This window comes from Engystomops pustulosus, chromosome 4, assembly GCF_040894005.1.
Source record: "Engystomops pustulosus chromosome 4, aEngPut4.maternal, whole genome shotgun sequence".
In the NCBI taxonomy this organism is placed as follows: domain Eukaryota; kingdom Metazoa; phylum Chordata; class Amphibia; order Anura; family Leptodactylidae; genus Engystomops; species Engystomops pustulosus.
Window position 1 is genome coordinate 10,976,793 of NC_092414.1, and position 15,818 is coordinate 10,992,610.

Sequence of the window (15,818 nt, forward strand, 5' to 3'; positions counted from 1 at the left end):
GGACCCCAGACCCCTATAGTAATACAGACCCCAGACCAGACAAAGTACCAGTCATATGGACCCCAGACCCCTATAGTAATACAGACCTCAGACCAGAGAAAGTACCAGTCATATGGACCCCAGACCCCTATAGTAATACAGACCCCAGACCACACAAAGTACCAGTCATATGGACCCCAGACCCCTATGGTAATACAGACCCCAGACCAGACAAAGGACCAGTCATATGGACCCCAGACCCCTATAGTAATACAGACCCCAGACCCCTATAGTAATACAGACCCCAGACAAAGTACCAGTCATATGGACCCCAGACCCCTATAGTAATACAGACCCCAGACCAGACAAAGTACCTGTCATATGGACCCCAGACCCCTATAGTAATACAGACCCCAGACCAGACAAAGGACCAGTCATATGGACCCCAGACCCCTATAGTAATACAGACCTCAGACCAGACAAAGTACCAGTCATATGGACCCCAGACCCCTATAGTAATACAGACCCCAGACCAGACAAAGTACCTGTCATATGGACCCCAGACCCCTATAGTAATACAGACCCCAGACCAGACAAAGGACCAGTCATATGGACCCCAGACCCCTATAGTAATACAGCCTCAGACCAGACAAAGTACCAGTCATATGGACCCCAGACCCCTAAAGTAATACAGCCTCAGACCAGACAAAGTACCAGTCATATGGACCCCAGGCCCCTATAGTAATACAGACCCCAGACCAGACAAAGTACCAGTCATATGGACCCCAGACCCTTATAGTAATACAGACCCCAGACCAGACAAAGTACCAGTCATATGGACCCCAGACCCTTATAGTAATACAGACCCCAGACCAGACAAAGTACCAGTCATATGGACCCCAGACCCCTATAGTAATACAGCCTCAGACCAGACAAAGTACCAGTCATATGGACCCCAGACCCCTATAGTAATACAGACCCCAGACCAGACAAAGGACCAGTCATATGGACCCCAGACCCCTATAGTAATACAGACCCCAGACCAGACAAAGGACCAGTCATATGGACCCCAGACCCCTATAGTAATACAGCCTCAGACCAGACAAAGTACCAGTCATATGGACCCCAGACCCCTATAGTAACACAGACCCCAGACCAGACAAAGGACCAGTCATATGGACCCCAGACCCCTATAGTAATACAGACCTCAGACCAGGCAAAGTACCAGTCATATGGACCCCAGACCCCTATAGTAATACAGACCTCAGACCAGACAAAGTACCAGTCATATGGACCCCAGACCCCTATAGTAATACAGACCTCAGACCACACAAAGTACCAGTCATATGGACCCCAGACCCTTATAGTAATACAGACCCCAGACCAAAGGACCAGTCATATGGACCCCAGACCCCTATAGTAATACAGACCTCAGACCAGACAAAGGACCAGTCATATGGACCCCAGACCCCTATAGTAATACAGACCCCAGACCAGACAAAGTACCAGTCATATGGACCCCAGACCCCTATAGTAATACAGACCTCAGACCAGACAAAGTACCAGTCATATGGACCCCAGACCCCTATAGTAATACAGACCCCAGACCAGACAAAGCACCAGTCATATGGACCCCAGACCCCTATAGTAATACAGACCTCAGACCAGACAAAGTACCAGTCATATGGACCCCAGACCCCTATAGTAATACAGCCTCAGACCAGACAAAGTACCAGTTATATGGACCCCAGACCCTTATAGTAATACAGACCCCAGACCAGACAAAGTACCAGTCATATGGACCCCAGACCCCTATAGTAATACAGACCTCAGACCAGACAAAGTACCAGTCATATGGACCCCAGACCCCTATAGTAATACAGCCTCAGACCAGACAAAGTACCAGTCATATGGACCCCAGACCCCTATAGTAATACAGACCCCAGACCAGACAAAGGACCAGTCATATGGACCCCAGACCCCTATAGTAATACAGACCCCAGACCAGACAAAGGACCAGTCATATGGACCCCAGACCCCTATAGTAATACAGACCCCAGACCAGACAAAGTACCAGTCATATGGACCCCAGACCCCTATAGTAATACAGACCCCAGACCACACAAAGTACCAGTCATATGGACCCCAGACCCCTATAGTAATACATATCTCAGACCAGACAAAGGACCAGTCATATGGACCCCAGACCCTTATAGTAATACAGACCCCAGACCAGACAAAGTACCAGTCATATGGACCCCAGACCCCTATAGTAATACAGACCCCAGACCAGACAAAGTACCAGTCATATGGACCCCAGACCCCTATAGTAATACAGACCCAAGACCAGACAAAGGACCAGTCATATGGACCCCAGACCCTTATAGTAATACAGACCCCAGACCAAAGGACCAGTCATATGGACCCCAGACCCCTATAGTAATACAGACCCCAGACCAGATAAAGTACCAGTCATATGGACCCCAGACCCCTATGGTAATACAGACCCCAGACCAGACAAAGTACCAGTCATATGGACCCCAGACCCCTATAGTAATACAGACCCCAGACCAGACAAAGTACCAGTCATATAAACCCCAGACCCCTATAGTAATACAGACCCCAGACCAGACAAAGTACCAGTCATATGGACCCCAGACCCCTATAGTAATACAGACCCCAGACCAGACAAAGGACCAGTCATATGGACCCCAGACCCCTATAGTAATACAGACCCCAGACCAGACAAAGTACCAGTCATATGGACCCCTTATAGTAATACAGACCCCAGACCAGACAAAGGACCAGTCATATGGACCCCAGACCCCTATAGTAATACAGACCTCAAACCAGGCAAAGTACCAGTCATATGGACCCCAGACCCCTATAGTAATACAGACCCCAGACCAGACAAAGTACCAGTCATATGGACCCCAGACCCCTATAGTAATATGGACCCCAGACCCCTATAGTAATACAGACCCCAGACCAGACAAAGTACCAGTCATATGGACCCCAGACCCCTATAGTAATACAGACCTCAAACCAGGCAAAGTACCAGTCATATGGACCCCAGACCCCTATAGTAATACAGACTCAAGACCAGACAAAGTACCAGTCATATGGACCCCAGACCCCTATAGTAATACAGACCCCAGACCAGACAAAGTACCAGTCATATAAACCCCAGACCCCTATAGTAATACAGACCCCAGACCAGACAAAGTACCAGTCATATGGACCCCAGACCCCTATAGTAATACAGACCCCAGACCAGACAAAGGACCAGTCATATGGACCCCAGACCCCTATAGTAATACAGACCCCAGACCAGACAAAGTACCAGTCATATGGACCCCTTATAGTAATACAGACCCCAGACCAGACAAAGGACCAGTCATATGGACCCCAGACCCCTATAGTAATACAGACCTCAAACCAGGCAAAGTACCAGTCATATGGACCCCAGACCCCTATAGTAATACAGACCCCAGACCAGACAAAGTACCAGTCATATGGACCCCAGACCCCTATAGTAATATGGACCCCAGACCCCTATAGTAATACAGACCCCAGACCAGACAAAGTACCAGTCATATGGACCCCAGACCCCTATAGTAATACAGACCTCAGACCAGACAAAGTACCAGTCATATGGACCCCAGACCCCTATAGTAATACAGACCCCAGACCAGACAAAGTACCAGTCATATGGACCCCAGACCCCTATAGTAATACAGACCTCAAACCAGGCAAAGTACCAGTCATATGGACCCCAGACCCCTATAGTAATACAGACCCAAGACCAGACAAAGTACCAGTCATATGGACCCCAGACCCCTATAGTAATACAGACCCCAGACCAGACAAAGTACCAGTCATATGGACCCCAGACCCCTATAGTAATACAGACCCCAGACCAGACAAAGTACCAGTCATATGGACCCCAGACCCCTATAGTAATACAGACCCCAGACCAGACAAAGGACCAGTCATATGGACCCCAGACCCTTATAGTAATACAGACCCCAGACCAGACAAAGGACCAGTCATATGGACCCCAGACCCCTATAGTAATACAGACCTCAAACCAGGCAAAGTACCAGTCATATGGACCCCAGACCCCTATAGTAATACAGACCCCAGACCAGACAAAGTACCAGTCATATGGACCCCAGACCCCTATAGTAATATGGACCCCAGACCCCTATAGTAATACAGACCCCAGACCAGACAAAGTACCAGTCATATGGACCCCAGACCCCTATAGTAATACAGACCTCAGACCAGACAAAGTAGCAGTCATATGGACCCCAGACCCCTATAGTAATACAGACCCCAGACCAAAGGACCAGTCATATGGACCCCAGACTCCTATAGTAATATGGACCCTCTCACTATGGACATTATTGTAGATTTTTCTGTGATGTTTATGTAACAGTGACCTATGAACCTGTGTGACCCCTCCTCGGTGTCTTGGATGATGGATCCTGGAGGTGACTTGCATTTCTCAGTCTCACGTCAGGTGCCGGGTTTGTTTCTTTTATGTTTCTTTTTTTGTTTAAGCAAAAACCAGATTATCAGGATTTCTGCGCAAGTGCGGTCCCATCGCCCCAGTATGCATTTGTAAATGTTGTCTCTGCTGTTCATCCGTGCCCCATGTGAGACCCGGGCCCCGTAGCAACCGCTACGGATGTTGTTACACCACTGCACCCAGTACCAGGGCAGATGTTCCCATGATCCCGGTGCTGACTATATAAAGGCAGAGGAGGTCATGTGGATATTTTTCTTTGTGCTCCAGGTTTAGGCTTGTATCATCCAGTCCTCCCCCTCCCCCACATTACATCATTTTAGGCAGTGACAGGTATGACGGCTGCACCCTCTAAGACTAAGAGAGTTCATTTTCCCTGCCGAGCTCCTCCTCCATCATATTACTGTACATTAAATATCACCCCCCCCCCCCCCATGGCTCCTACTCCTGATACCAGCTCCAAATCCATCGTATAACGCAGTCACATGTCTGTCACCACCACTAGGGGGAGCTCAGGAGATCCCTGCATACAGTCACTGTGTACATACATGACATTACTTATCCTGTACTGATCCTGAGTTACATCCTGTATTATACCCCAGAGCTGCACTCACTATTCTGCTGGTGCAGTCACTGTGTATATACATGACATTACTTATCCTGTACTGATCCTGAGTTACATCCTGTATTATACCCCAGAGCTGCACTCACTATTCTGCTGCCGGTGCAGTCACTGTACATACATGACATTACTATCCTGTACTGATCCTGAGTTACATCCTGTATTATACCCCAGAGCTGCACTCACTATTCTGCTGCCGGTGCAGTCACTGTGTACATACATGACATTACTTATCCTGTACTGATCCTGAGTTACATCCTATATTATACCCCAGAGCTGCACTCACTATTCTGCTGCTGGTGCAGTCACTGTACATACATGACATTACTTATCCTGTACTGATCCTGAGTTACACCCTGTATTATACCCCAAGAGCTGCACTTACTATTCTGCTGGTACAGTCACTGTGTACATACATGACATTACTTATCCTGTACTGATCCTGAGTTACATCCTATATTATACCCCAGAGCTGCACTCACTATTCTGCTGCTGGTGCAGTCACTGTGTACATACATGACATTACTTATCCTGTACTGGTCCTGAGTTACATCCTGTATTATACCCCAGAGCTGCACTCACTATTCTGCTGCTGGTGCAGTCACTGTGTACATACATGACATTACTTATCCTGTACTGATCCTGAGTTACATCCTGTATTATACCCCAGAGCTGCACTCACTATTCTGCTGCTGGTGCAGTCACTGTGTACATACATGACATTACTTATCCTGTACTGATCCTGGGTTACATCCTGTATTATACTCCAGAGCTGCTCTCACTATTCTGCTGCTGGTGCAGTCACTGTGTACATACATGACATTACTTATCCTGTACTGATCCTGAGTTACATCCTGTATTATACTCCAGAGCTGCACTCACTATTCTGCTGCTGGTGCAGTCACTGTGTACATACATGACATTACTTATCCTGTACTGATCCTGAGTTACATCCTGTATTATACTACAGAGCTGCACTCACTATTCTGCTGCTGGTGCAGTCACTGTGTACATACATGACATTACTTATCCTGTACTGATCCTGAGTTACATCCTGTATTATACTCCAGAGCTGCACTCACTATTCTGCTGCTGGTGCAGTCACTGTGTACATACATGACATTACTTATCCTGTACTGATCCTGAGTTACATCCAGTATTATACTCCAGAGCTGCACTCACTATTCTGCTGCTGGTGCAGTCACTGTGTACATACATGACATTACTTATCCTGTACTGATCCTGAGTTACATCCTGTATTATACCCCAGAGCTGCACTCACTATTCTGCTGCTGGTGCAGTCACTGTGTACATACATGACATTACTTATCCTGTACTGATCCTGAGTTACATCCTGTATTATACTCCAGAGCTGCTCTCACTATTCTGCTGCTGGTGCAGTCACTGTGTACATACATGACATTACTTATCCTGTACTGATCCTGAGTTACATCCTTTATTATACCCCAGAGCTGCACTCACTATTACAGTTGATATGTTATATAATGTGACATAAGTAGATGTGTAGGTGACCTCTCTATGTATACGGGTGGGTGTGCACCAGCCATTACACTGCTATAATAGCTACCACTAGGTGTCGCTCCTTTCACTTACAGACATGATTTGTCATGGTTATTCAGCATCCAGTATCGGATATGACCTCTGACCTGGGCCCTTCATGTAGTAACACAGAACACATCACAGGATGAAGGGCTTTTATTGTCAGGGGTGGCGGTGTTAATATTCATCATGGTAGGGGTATTTCGGATGATCCTTCCACCTGGGTAAACATCAGAAACAAAAGAAAACTTTATTTGTATTTGGTTTAAAGAACAAACACCAGCAGTGAAGGAGTTACAGCCGCGGGTGCAGTTATATACATGTCCTGTAGGGGCCGCTGTGCCTCTCTGTATAGGTGATGTAGGACACTGTAGCTGAGTCACTATATGGCGCTATTATAGAGGCGCTGATTATATTAGAGCACTACATGGCAGTAATGCTAAGACGCAATATTATTATATGTCCATAGTGTAAAATGTATAGTATTATGTTACTGCATGGCGGTATTATTAGGACAGTGTATAGAAATATTACCAGGAAACTATAAGGAGATATTACTAGAGCACTATATGGTGGTATTATTAGAGACCTATATAAGGATATTATTAGAGGACTATATGGCGGTATTATTAGAGCACTATATGGTGGTATTATTAGAGCACTATATGGCGGTATTACTAGGGCACTATATGGCGGTATCATTAGAGCACTATATGGCGGTATTATTAGAGCACTATATGGTGATATTATTAGAGCACTATATGGTGGTATCATTAAAGCACTATATGGCGGTATCATTAGAGCACCATATGGCGGTATCATTAGAGCACTATATGGTGATATTACTAGTGCACTATATGGCGGTATTTTTAGAGCACTATATGGTGGTATTATTAGAGCACTGTATGGCGTTATTATTAGAGCACTATATGGTGATATTATTAGAGCACTATATGGCAGTATCAGTAGAGCACTATATGGTGATATTACTAGTGCACTATATGGCGGTATTTTTAGAGCACTATATGGTGGTATTATTAGAGCACTGTATGGCGTTATTATTAGAGCACTATATGGTGATATTATTAGAGCACCATATGGCGGTATCATTAGAGCACTATATGGTGATATTACTAGTGCACTATATGGCGGTATTTTTAGAGCACTATATGGTGGTATTATTAGAGCACTGTATGGCGTTATTATTAGAGCACTATATGGTGATATTATTAGAGCACTATATGCCAGTATTATTAGAGCAGTTTATGGTGATGTTATAAGAGCACTATATGGCGGTATCATTAGAGCACTATATGGCGGTATTATTAGTGCACTAGACGGTGGTATTATTAGAGCACTATATGGCTGTATTATTAGAGCACTACATGGCGGTATTTTTTAGCACTGCATGACGGTATTATCAGAGCACTATATTGCGGTATTATTAGTGCACTATACGGTGGTATTATTAAAGCACTATATGGTGGTATTATTAGAGCACTATATGATGGTATTATTAGAGCACTATATGGTGGTATTATTAGAGCACTATATGGTGGTATTATTAGAGCACTATATGGTGGTATTATTAGAGCACTATATGGTGGTATTATTAGAGCACTATATGGCGGTATTATTAGAGCACTATATGGTGGTATTAGAGCACTATATGGTGATATTATTAGAGCACTATATGTTGATATTATTAGAGCAGTATATGGCGGTACTATTAGAGCACTATATGGCGGTATTATTAGTGCACTATACAGTGGTATTATTAGAGCACTATATGGTGGTATTATTAGAGCACTATATGGTGGTATTATTAGAGCACTATATTACGATATTATTAGAGCACTATATGGCGGTATTATTAGAGCACTATATGGTGGTATTATTAGACTATTATATGGCGGTATTATTAGAGCACTATTTGGTGGTATTATTAGAGCACTATATGGTAGTATTATTAGAGCACTATATGGTGATATTACTAGGGCACTATATGGTGGTATTATTCGAGCACTTTATGGAGATATTATTAGAGCACTTTATGGCGATATTATTAGAGCACTGTATGGTGGTATTATTAGAGCACTATATGGCGATATTATTAGAGCACTATATGGTGGTATTATTAGAGCACTATATGGTGATATTATTAGAGCACTATATGGCAGTATTATTAGAGCACTCTATGGCCGTATTATTAGAGCACTATATGGTGATGTTATAAGAGCACTATATGGCGGTATTATTAGAGCACTATATGGCGGCATTATTAGTGCACTATACGGTGGTATTATTAGAGCACTATGTGGCGGTATTATTAGAGCACTACATGGCGGTATTATTAGAGCACTACATGGCGGTATTATCAGAGCACTATATGGCGGTATTATTAGTGCACTATAAAGTGGTATTATTAGAGCACTATATGACGGTATTATTAGAGCACTATATGGTGGTATTATTAGAGCACTATACGGTGGTATTATTAGAGCACTATATGGTGGTATTATTAGAGCACTATATGGCCGTATTATTAGAGCACTATATGGCCGTATTATTAGAGCACTATATGGCGGTATTATTAGAGCATTTACACGGCAGGGCGGTGGTGACACTCACATGGCCATGCTGTCGTACCGCAGATCCCTATTCCTCTGGTGGAGGGAGTCCATGTCTTCTTCCGAGAGTTGGAAATCCAGGACCTGGGATGGAAGCAGAGGGACGTGTTAAAGGGCATCTCCATCTGCTCTGCTCAGGGTCGCCCCCTGCTGGATATCTCTGTATATACCCAGTTATAATTTTAGGGTTGGGTTCTCTAAGTACCTGTAAATTCTGCCTGATTCGGGCCGGGGTGAAGCTTTTTGCAAGAACCACGATCCCCCGCTGCAGCAGGTACCGCATCGCCACCTGGGCGGGGGTCCGACCGAGCTTATGGGCTACGGCATTCAGAACTGGGTCCTCCAGCAGCACTGGGGCGTCGTTACCAATCCTGTATATATACGGGATCAGATTAATAAAAACCAATTATAATATGCCCCGCCCCCTCGTTATAACGGTACCCACCCCCAGGACTCATCCCGGCTGGACCCCAGGACGCTATACCCCACCAGCACAATGTCATTGGACCTGCAGAACCCCAGCAGCTTGCTTTGGTTCAGGTACAGGTGGCACTCGACCTACAGAAGACAATGATTAGAATGAATAGAAAGCCAGAACTGCAGTGAGGACTGACACCAGGGAGGTTCTGATGGCACCTGATTACAGACGGGCTTGTACTTCAGTCCGGGTTTCTGTAGGATGAGCTCCAGTTGCCTGCGGTTAAAGTTGGAGACCCCTATAGATTTCACAAGTCCGGCGTCCTTACAGCACTCCATGGCCTGCAGGTAGGTGACATGGGAGGAGGGGATCATTCACATATAATATAGTATAATATAGCATAATATAGTATAATATAGCATAATATAGTATAATATAGTATAATATAGCATAATATAGCATAATATAGTATAATATAGCATAATATAGTATAATATAGTATAATATAGCATAATATAGCATAATATAGTATAATATAGTATAATATAGTATAATATAGTATAATATAGCATAATATAGTATAATATAGTATAATATAGCATAATATAGTATAATATAGTATAATATAGCATAATATAGTATAATATAGTATAATATAGTATAATATAGCATAATATAGTATAATATAGTATAATATAGCATAATATAGTATAATATAGTATAATATAGTATAATATAGCATAATATAGTATAATATAGTATAATATAGCATAATATAGCATAATATAGTATAATATAGTATAATATAGTATAATATAGCATAATATAGTATAATATAGTATAATATAGTATAATATAGCATAATATAGTATAATATAGTAGTATAATATAGCATAATATAGCATAATATAGTATAATATAGCATAATATAGCATAATATAGTATAATATAGCATAATATAGTATAATATAGCATAATATAGTATAATATAGTATAATATAGTATAATATAGTATAATATAGCATAATATAGCATAATATAGTATAATACCGCCACTCACCTCCCAGGTATCCCGCAGGTCTGTGTTGTTATACAGATACTTCCCATTCTCATCTACAGGAACCAGATCTTCTGAAGGCTGGAAAACACAAATTGTGCCAGGAGGGTGCCCCCTATAAGTAATGCCAGCAGGGTGCCCCCATATATAGTGCCAGCAGGGTGCCCCCATAGGTAGTGGCAGCAGGTCACCCCCATAAGTAGTGACAGCAGGGTGCCCCATAAGTAGTGACAGCAGGGTCCCCCAAAAATTGTGCCATCAGGGTGCCACCATAAACAGTGCCAAGAGAGTGCCCCCAGAAGTATTGCCAGGAGGGTGCCACTATAAACAGCGCCAAGAAGGTGCCCCAAAAATAGTGCCAGCAGGGTGCCACCATATAATAATTATAATTCTTTTATTTATATAGCGCACACAGATTACGCAGCGCTGCACAGAACTCGCCAAATCAGTCCCTGTCCCCAATGGGGCTCACAATCTAATCAACCTACCAGTATGTTTTGGAGTGTGGGAGAAAATTGGAGGACCCGGAGGAAACCCAAGCAAACACAGAGAGAACATACAAACTCTTTTCAGATGTTGATCTGAATGGGACTTGAACCCAGGGCACCAGCGCTGCAAGGCTGTAGTGCTAACCACTGAGCTACCGTGCTGCCTCTATATACAGTGCCAGCAGGGTGCCACCGTATACAGTTCCAGGAGGGTGCCCCCATAAGTAGTGCCAGCAGGGTGCCACCATATACAGTGCTAGGAGGGAGCCACTGTAAACAGAGCCAGGTGGGTGCTCCCATAAATAGTGCCAGGTGCCCCAATATCTCACCTTAAAATCCACAGGGACATGAATGAGGAAAAGATCCAAGTAATCCAACTGCACGTCTTTTAGGGACTTCTCCAGAGCAGGGCGCACCAGATCCGGGGTGTGGAAGGTGCTCCAGAGCTGGAAGACACAGGAGATCCACAATTATAACACAACGGAGCCGCCACCAGGGGGAGCTGATGATGTATACATTCCCCTGCAGTGAGCTCCCCCTGGTGGTGGCGGAGGATCTTCACAATTTCACCATTTAAGGCTCTTCACATAATATTTTTGGGTTCTGTTCTAATTTAAACATAGAAAATGTATTTTCTTACTTTTCCAGTGTAGAACAAGTCTTCTCTCCGTACGGTACCATCTGCAATCTTCTCCTTGATGGCACGGCCCACTTCCACCTCGTTGCCGTACAAGTAGGCGGAGTCAATATGGCGGTAGCCGGCATCTATGGCCTCCTTTGTCGCCTCTCCGGCCATGCTCTTAGGAAACTGTAGATATTAAGGGTCAGTGCAGGTAAGTCATGTCAGTGGTAGTAGTCATAGACTGAGGCATAGTAAGGGGCCCAATTATTTAGAAGCCCCCTTGTTGTGACTGGAGTCCCTTATTCTGGCCAGTATTTTTACGTCCCACCCCTGTTGTTACAATGTTTGGTCCCATCCTCTACTACACAGTCCTGCCTCCTGTGGTGGATGCATTTTTTAGTCCTGTCCTGTATTGTGACAATAATTTTGGAGTCCCTCCCCCTGTTGTGACTAGTATTCTTGGCCTCCCCTCCTGTTGTGACTAGCATTTTTCTTCCAGCCTCCCACTGTGACTAATATTTTTGGTCCTGTCTGTTGTGACTTTTATATTTGGTTCCATTTTCTGTTGTGATTAGTATTTTTGGTCTCCCCTCCTGTTGTGACTAGTATTTTTGGTCCAACTCATGTTGTGACAAGTATTTTTGGTCCTGTCTTCTGTTGTGACTAGTATTTTTGGTCCACCTCCTGTTGTGATTTGTATTTTTGCTCTCCCCTCCTTTTGCGACTAATGTTTTTGGTCCGCCTCCTGTTGTGACTAGTATTTTGGTCCACCTCCTGTTGTGACTAGTATTTTTGGTCCGCCTCCTGTTGTGACTAGTATTTTTGGTCCGCCTCCTGTTGTGACTAGTATTTTGGTCCACCTCCTGTTGTGACTAGTATTTTGGTCCACCTCCTGTTGTGACTAGTATTTTTGGTCCACCTCCTGTTGTGACTAGTATTTTTGGTCCGCCTCCTGTTGTGACTAGTATTTTTGGTCCCGACTCCTGTTGTGACCAGCATATTTGAGACCCAACTCCTCTTGAGACTACAATTTTTTAGTCTCCTGTTGAGACTAGAATTTTTGGTCTCCCCACCTGTTGTGACTTTTATTTCTGGTCTACCCTCCTGTTGTGACTTGTATTTTTGTAGGTTGTCTCCTCTAGTGACTTGCATTTTTAGTCCCGCCTCCTGTTGTGACTAATACTTTTTGGTCCCTCCTCCTCTTGTGACTAGAATTTTTTGGTCCCATTCCTGTTGTGACTAGTACTTTTGTAGCTTTTTTGTACTTTATGTCCCGCCTCCTGCTGGGGCTAATATTTTTGGTCCCTCCTCCTGCTGCGACTTGTATATTGGCTCCGCCTCCTGTTGTGACCATTATTTTTTGTCAGCATTTTTGGGTCCCGCCCCCGATGTGGTCCATATTTTGGATTTTCAAAGGTGACCCCCTCCATAAAAGTACCAATTGTGTTCTCTATTCACATCAATCAATCCCAGACCCTTGCAGGTCCTTCTCACTCTGAGCAATGGGGCAGGTTCCCCTCTGACTACATCCTTGTGCCCCTGAATTTTTGAGAAGCATAAAGGTGGACATGTCCAAAAAGAACAATGTCCACGGTACCGTGCCTCATAATTTAGAGGGCACCTCCAGCTTGGGATCTCCTCTACTAGCCAGGACCTTGGGTGACAGCCGCTAGACCATGTGGTCAGGGTTAGGGTGGTCATGGCCAGGGTGCTCCTTCAGTAGGTCAGGTATTTGCCCCACTACTTACCTTTTCTGGGGCAAATGTCCCGAATCCAATGACGGGGATCCTGTGGCCATCGTTGAGGAGGACGCTGGGCTCTACGGCCATGACGACTCGGTGGAGTTTAACCTGTGAGTGACTATCAGTTCTCGGCAGATAGTCCTGACTATGCGTAGAAGAAGCTTCACTCCCATCCCCCATCCGCAGGAAGAGGAGCCTCCGCTTGTTTGTGCCGTAGTTGTCATAATTCCAAATTCCGAAACACAGAGGAGGGAAGGGGGGAAGTAACTCTGGAAAAGTGCTGAGTACCCCACACCGCGCCCCTAAATAACATACTTTCGCAGAATTCTTACTTTTGGAATTTAAGAGTTAATAATTGGATTTGTATTGCAGGATTGTAGCTGTCCTCACACTGCTGTGCTCTGTGTTCTGTGCATGGTGCTGCTCCGTTGAGCTTGAGACTCTCTGTAACTGATGTTGTTCACCCAGAAACCTGCGACAGCATGGATTTACTCACAGGAGAGAGACTGACAAGCAGTCTATAGCAGAAAGAACAGAGCACAGCAGTGTGAGGATCCAGTGCTCTTGGAGGAGCTCCAATCCTGGGGACCGTATTGTAATTATACTATATTTTCCCAGAAATGCAGCAGTGTCTGAAGTCCTGCGATCAATGCATTAATAATCCAATATTGTAACACCTTCCAGATGGTGTCCTCACACTGCTGTGCTCTGTGCACCTGCTCCATAGCCCCTCCCCAATGCCGTGACTCCAAGTGGTGGCAGATTTCTAAACACTACAGCAGTGAGCAGAGGGGATAGACCGTGAAACAGATCCTAGCACAGAACTAAGGGCACAGCAGTGTGAGGATATTACAAACTTTTCTTATGATCTATGGGTTTGTAGAAGTATCTTCAGGTGAAATTATCGGCACCTTATACTCCTCCTGCTTTGTAGATCCGCTTTCTGCGGTGACCTCTTTGTATCTATGGTAACAGACTACAAACCACCTCTGTGTAGTCAGGCCCCGCCTTTTACATCCTCTTTTTTTTCATAGCCCATAGAGAGTGGATAGAACAGTTGGATAATCTGGATTAATGAGATTTCCGGATCATGAGGCGCCGGATTATTGGATTCGATGAGTGATTCTATATGTAATAGGGCAGTTATGTCACAGTCATATAATGTGCGTCCCTTATATAACCGATTATATGGGATAACAGGAGGATCTATGCTGCGTAAAATCGAGGATATCAGACAACAATCCCCTTTATGGATGACCCAGACTCCGGGGCGTCCGACAGTCATCGGAGCCACCTGACCACGAGCCACCTTAGTGCTGGTACATTAGTAGCCACCTTAGTGCTGGTACCTTGGTTCCCCCTTCTATTCGTAGCCCCCCCCGCCTTAGTGCCCCCATATAGTAGCAGGGTCTCTTTGACATCACAGTGCCCCCTCTGGTGGGATGTGACATTCCTAGTGTGTTCCCGGTATAATAATATGTTGCAGGATCCAGTTCATTCAGATCTGTGTCCTGAGGATATAGATATGGCTGCACGTGTCGCTCATGTGCTCTGGGAGCCCGGGGCGGGTGACTGCACCCGATGACCTGCTTAGATAACACAGTGTCGTAACTGGATCTCTGCCATACTTATACATTATGATTATTATTACGTAACTTCTGCCCCCAGTGGCTGTGTGTGGTACTGCAGGGCACCTGAGCTGTAATACCCAGAACAACCTATGCACAGGTGTGGCGCTGTTTCCATACATGTCTATTAATCACTATAAATTATCATTATTATTTCTGATTATAATTCTTGTAGACTGTTCTAAGAGATTACATCTCGTCACGGCCCCCGCCAGCGCAGAAGTTTCGTGACGTTTCTCTTAGACTACATTTTCAGTCACTGACATAGTAAATTTACAGATTTCACGCCCTGGGGGGAGCTCTGACGGCACAGATCAAAGTCTTCCCTGAAAATGCAAATTACCATATTATTGGCCGGGTCATGTGACCTCCAGACTGTTATGTACGGATTATGTCGTCCTTATAAAACCAGACTATAGGGGACAAATGCCCCCCAGGTTACCCTATTCCTCCACAGTCTGGCCCCCCTTGTCCGATATTGACCCTGGAGAGATGTTGTCTATGTTGTTGGTAGCAGCAGGACTGTGAAATATGGATTTAT

General features: G+C 44.5%; 2 protein-coding genes across 2 annotated transcripts in view; both read right to left on the minus strand.

Moving 5' to 3' along the window:
* Positions 1-6,886, minus strand: part of LOC140126053 (prostaglandin F synthase 1-like) — a 30,639-nt gene extending 23,753 nt beyond the window's left edge. Inside the window, exon 1 of the mRNA XM_072145119.1 lies at positions 6,747-6,886. Within this exon, the coding sequence (XP_072001220.1) occupies positions 6,747-6,752 (6 nt within the window). The 5' untranslated portion in view covers positions 6,753-6,886. The remainder of the gene's footprint in view (positions 1-6,746) is intronic.
* On the minus strand, positions 6,834-14,060 carry LOC140126052 (estradiol 17 beta-dehydrogenase 5-like). Its single transcript, XM_072145117.1, has 9 exons — positions 13,656-14,060; positions 11,926-12,093; positions 11,615-11,731; positions 10,801-10,878; positions 9,959-10,081; positions 9,768-9,880; positions 9,528-9,693; positions 9,324-9,406; positions 6,834-6,912 (listed from the first exon to the last, which is right to left on the minus strand). The coding sequence occupies exons 1-9, from the start codon at positions 13,827-13,829 to the stop codon at positions 6,870-6,872; spliced, it is 1,065 nt and encodes a 354-aa protein (XP_072001218.1). The 5' UTR covers positions 13,830-14,060; the 3' UTR covers positions 6,834-6,869.
* Between the last annotated feature and the right edge of the window lie 1,758 nt (positions 14,061-15,818).

What these genes read in the sequence shown, in the direction of transcription:
- LOC140126052 (XM_072145117.1), bottom strand. Translation starts at nt 13,829, where the DNA reads ATGGGGGATGGGAGTGAAGCTTCTTCTACGCATAGTCAGGACTATCTG. An exon ending in ACAAGCCCGTCTGTAATCAG is followed by an intron (nt 9,881 to 9,958) that starts GTGCCATCAGAA and finishes TGTCTTCTGTAG; the next exon opens with GTCGAGTGCCACCTGTACCT. An exon ending in AGCCGGGATGAGTCCTGGGG is followed by an intron (nt 9,694 to 9,767) that starts GTGGGTACCGTT and finishes GTATATATACAG; the next exon opens with GATTGGTAACGACGCCCCAG.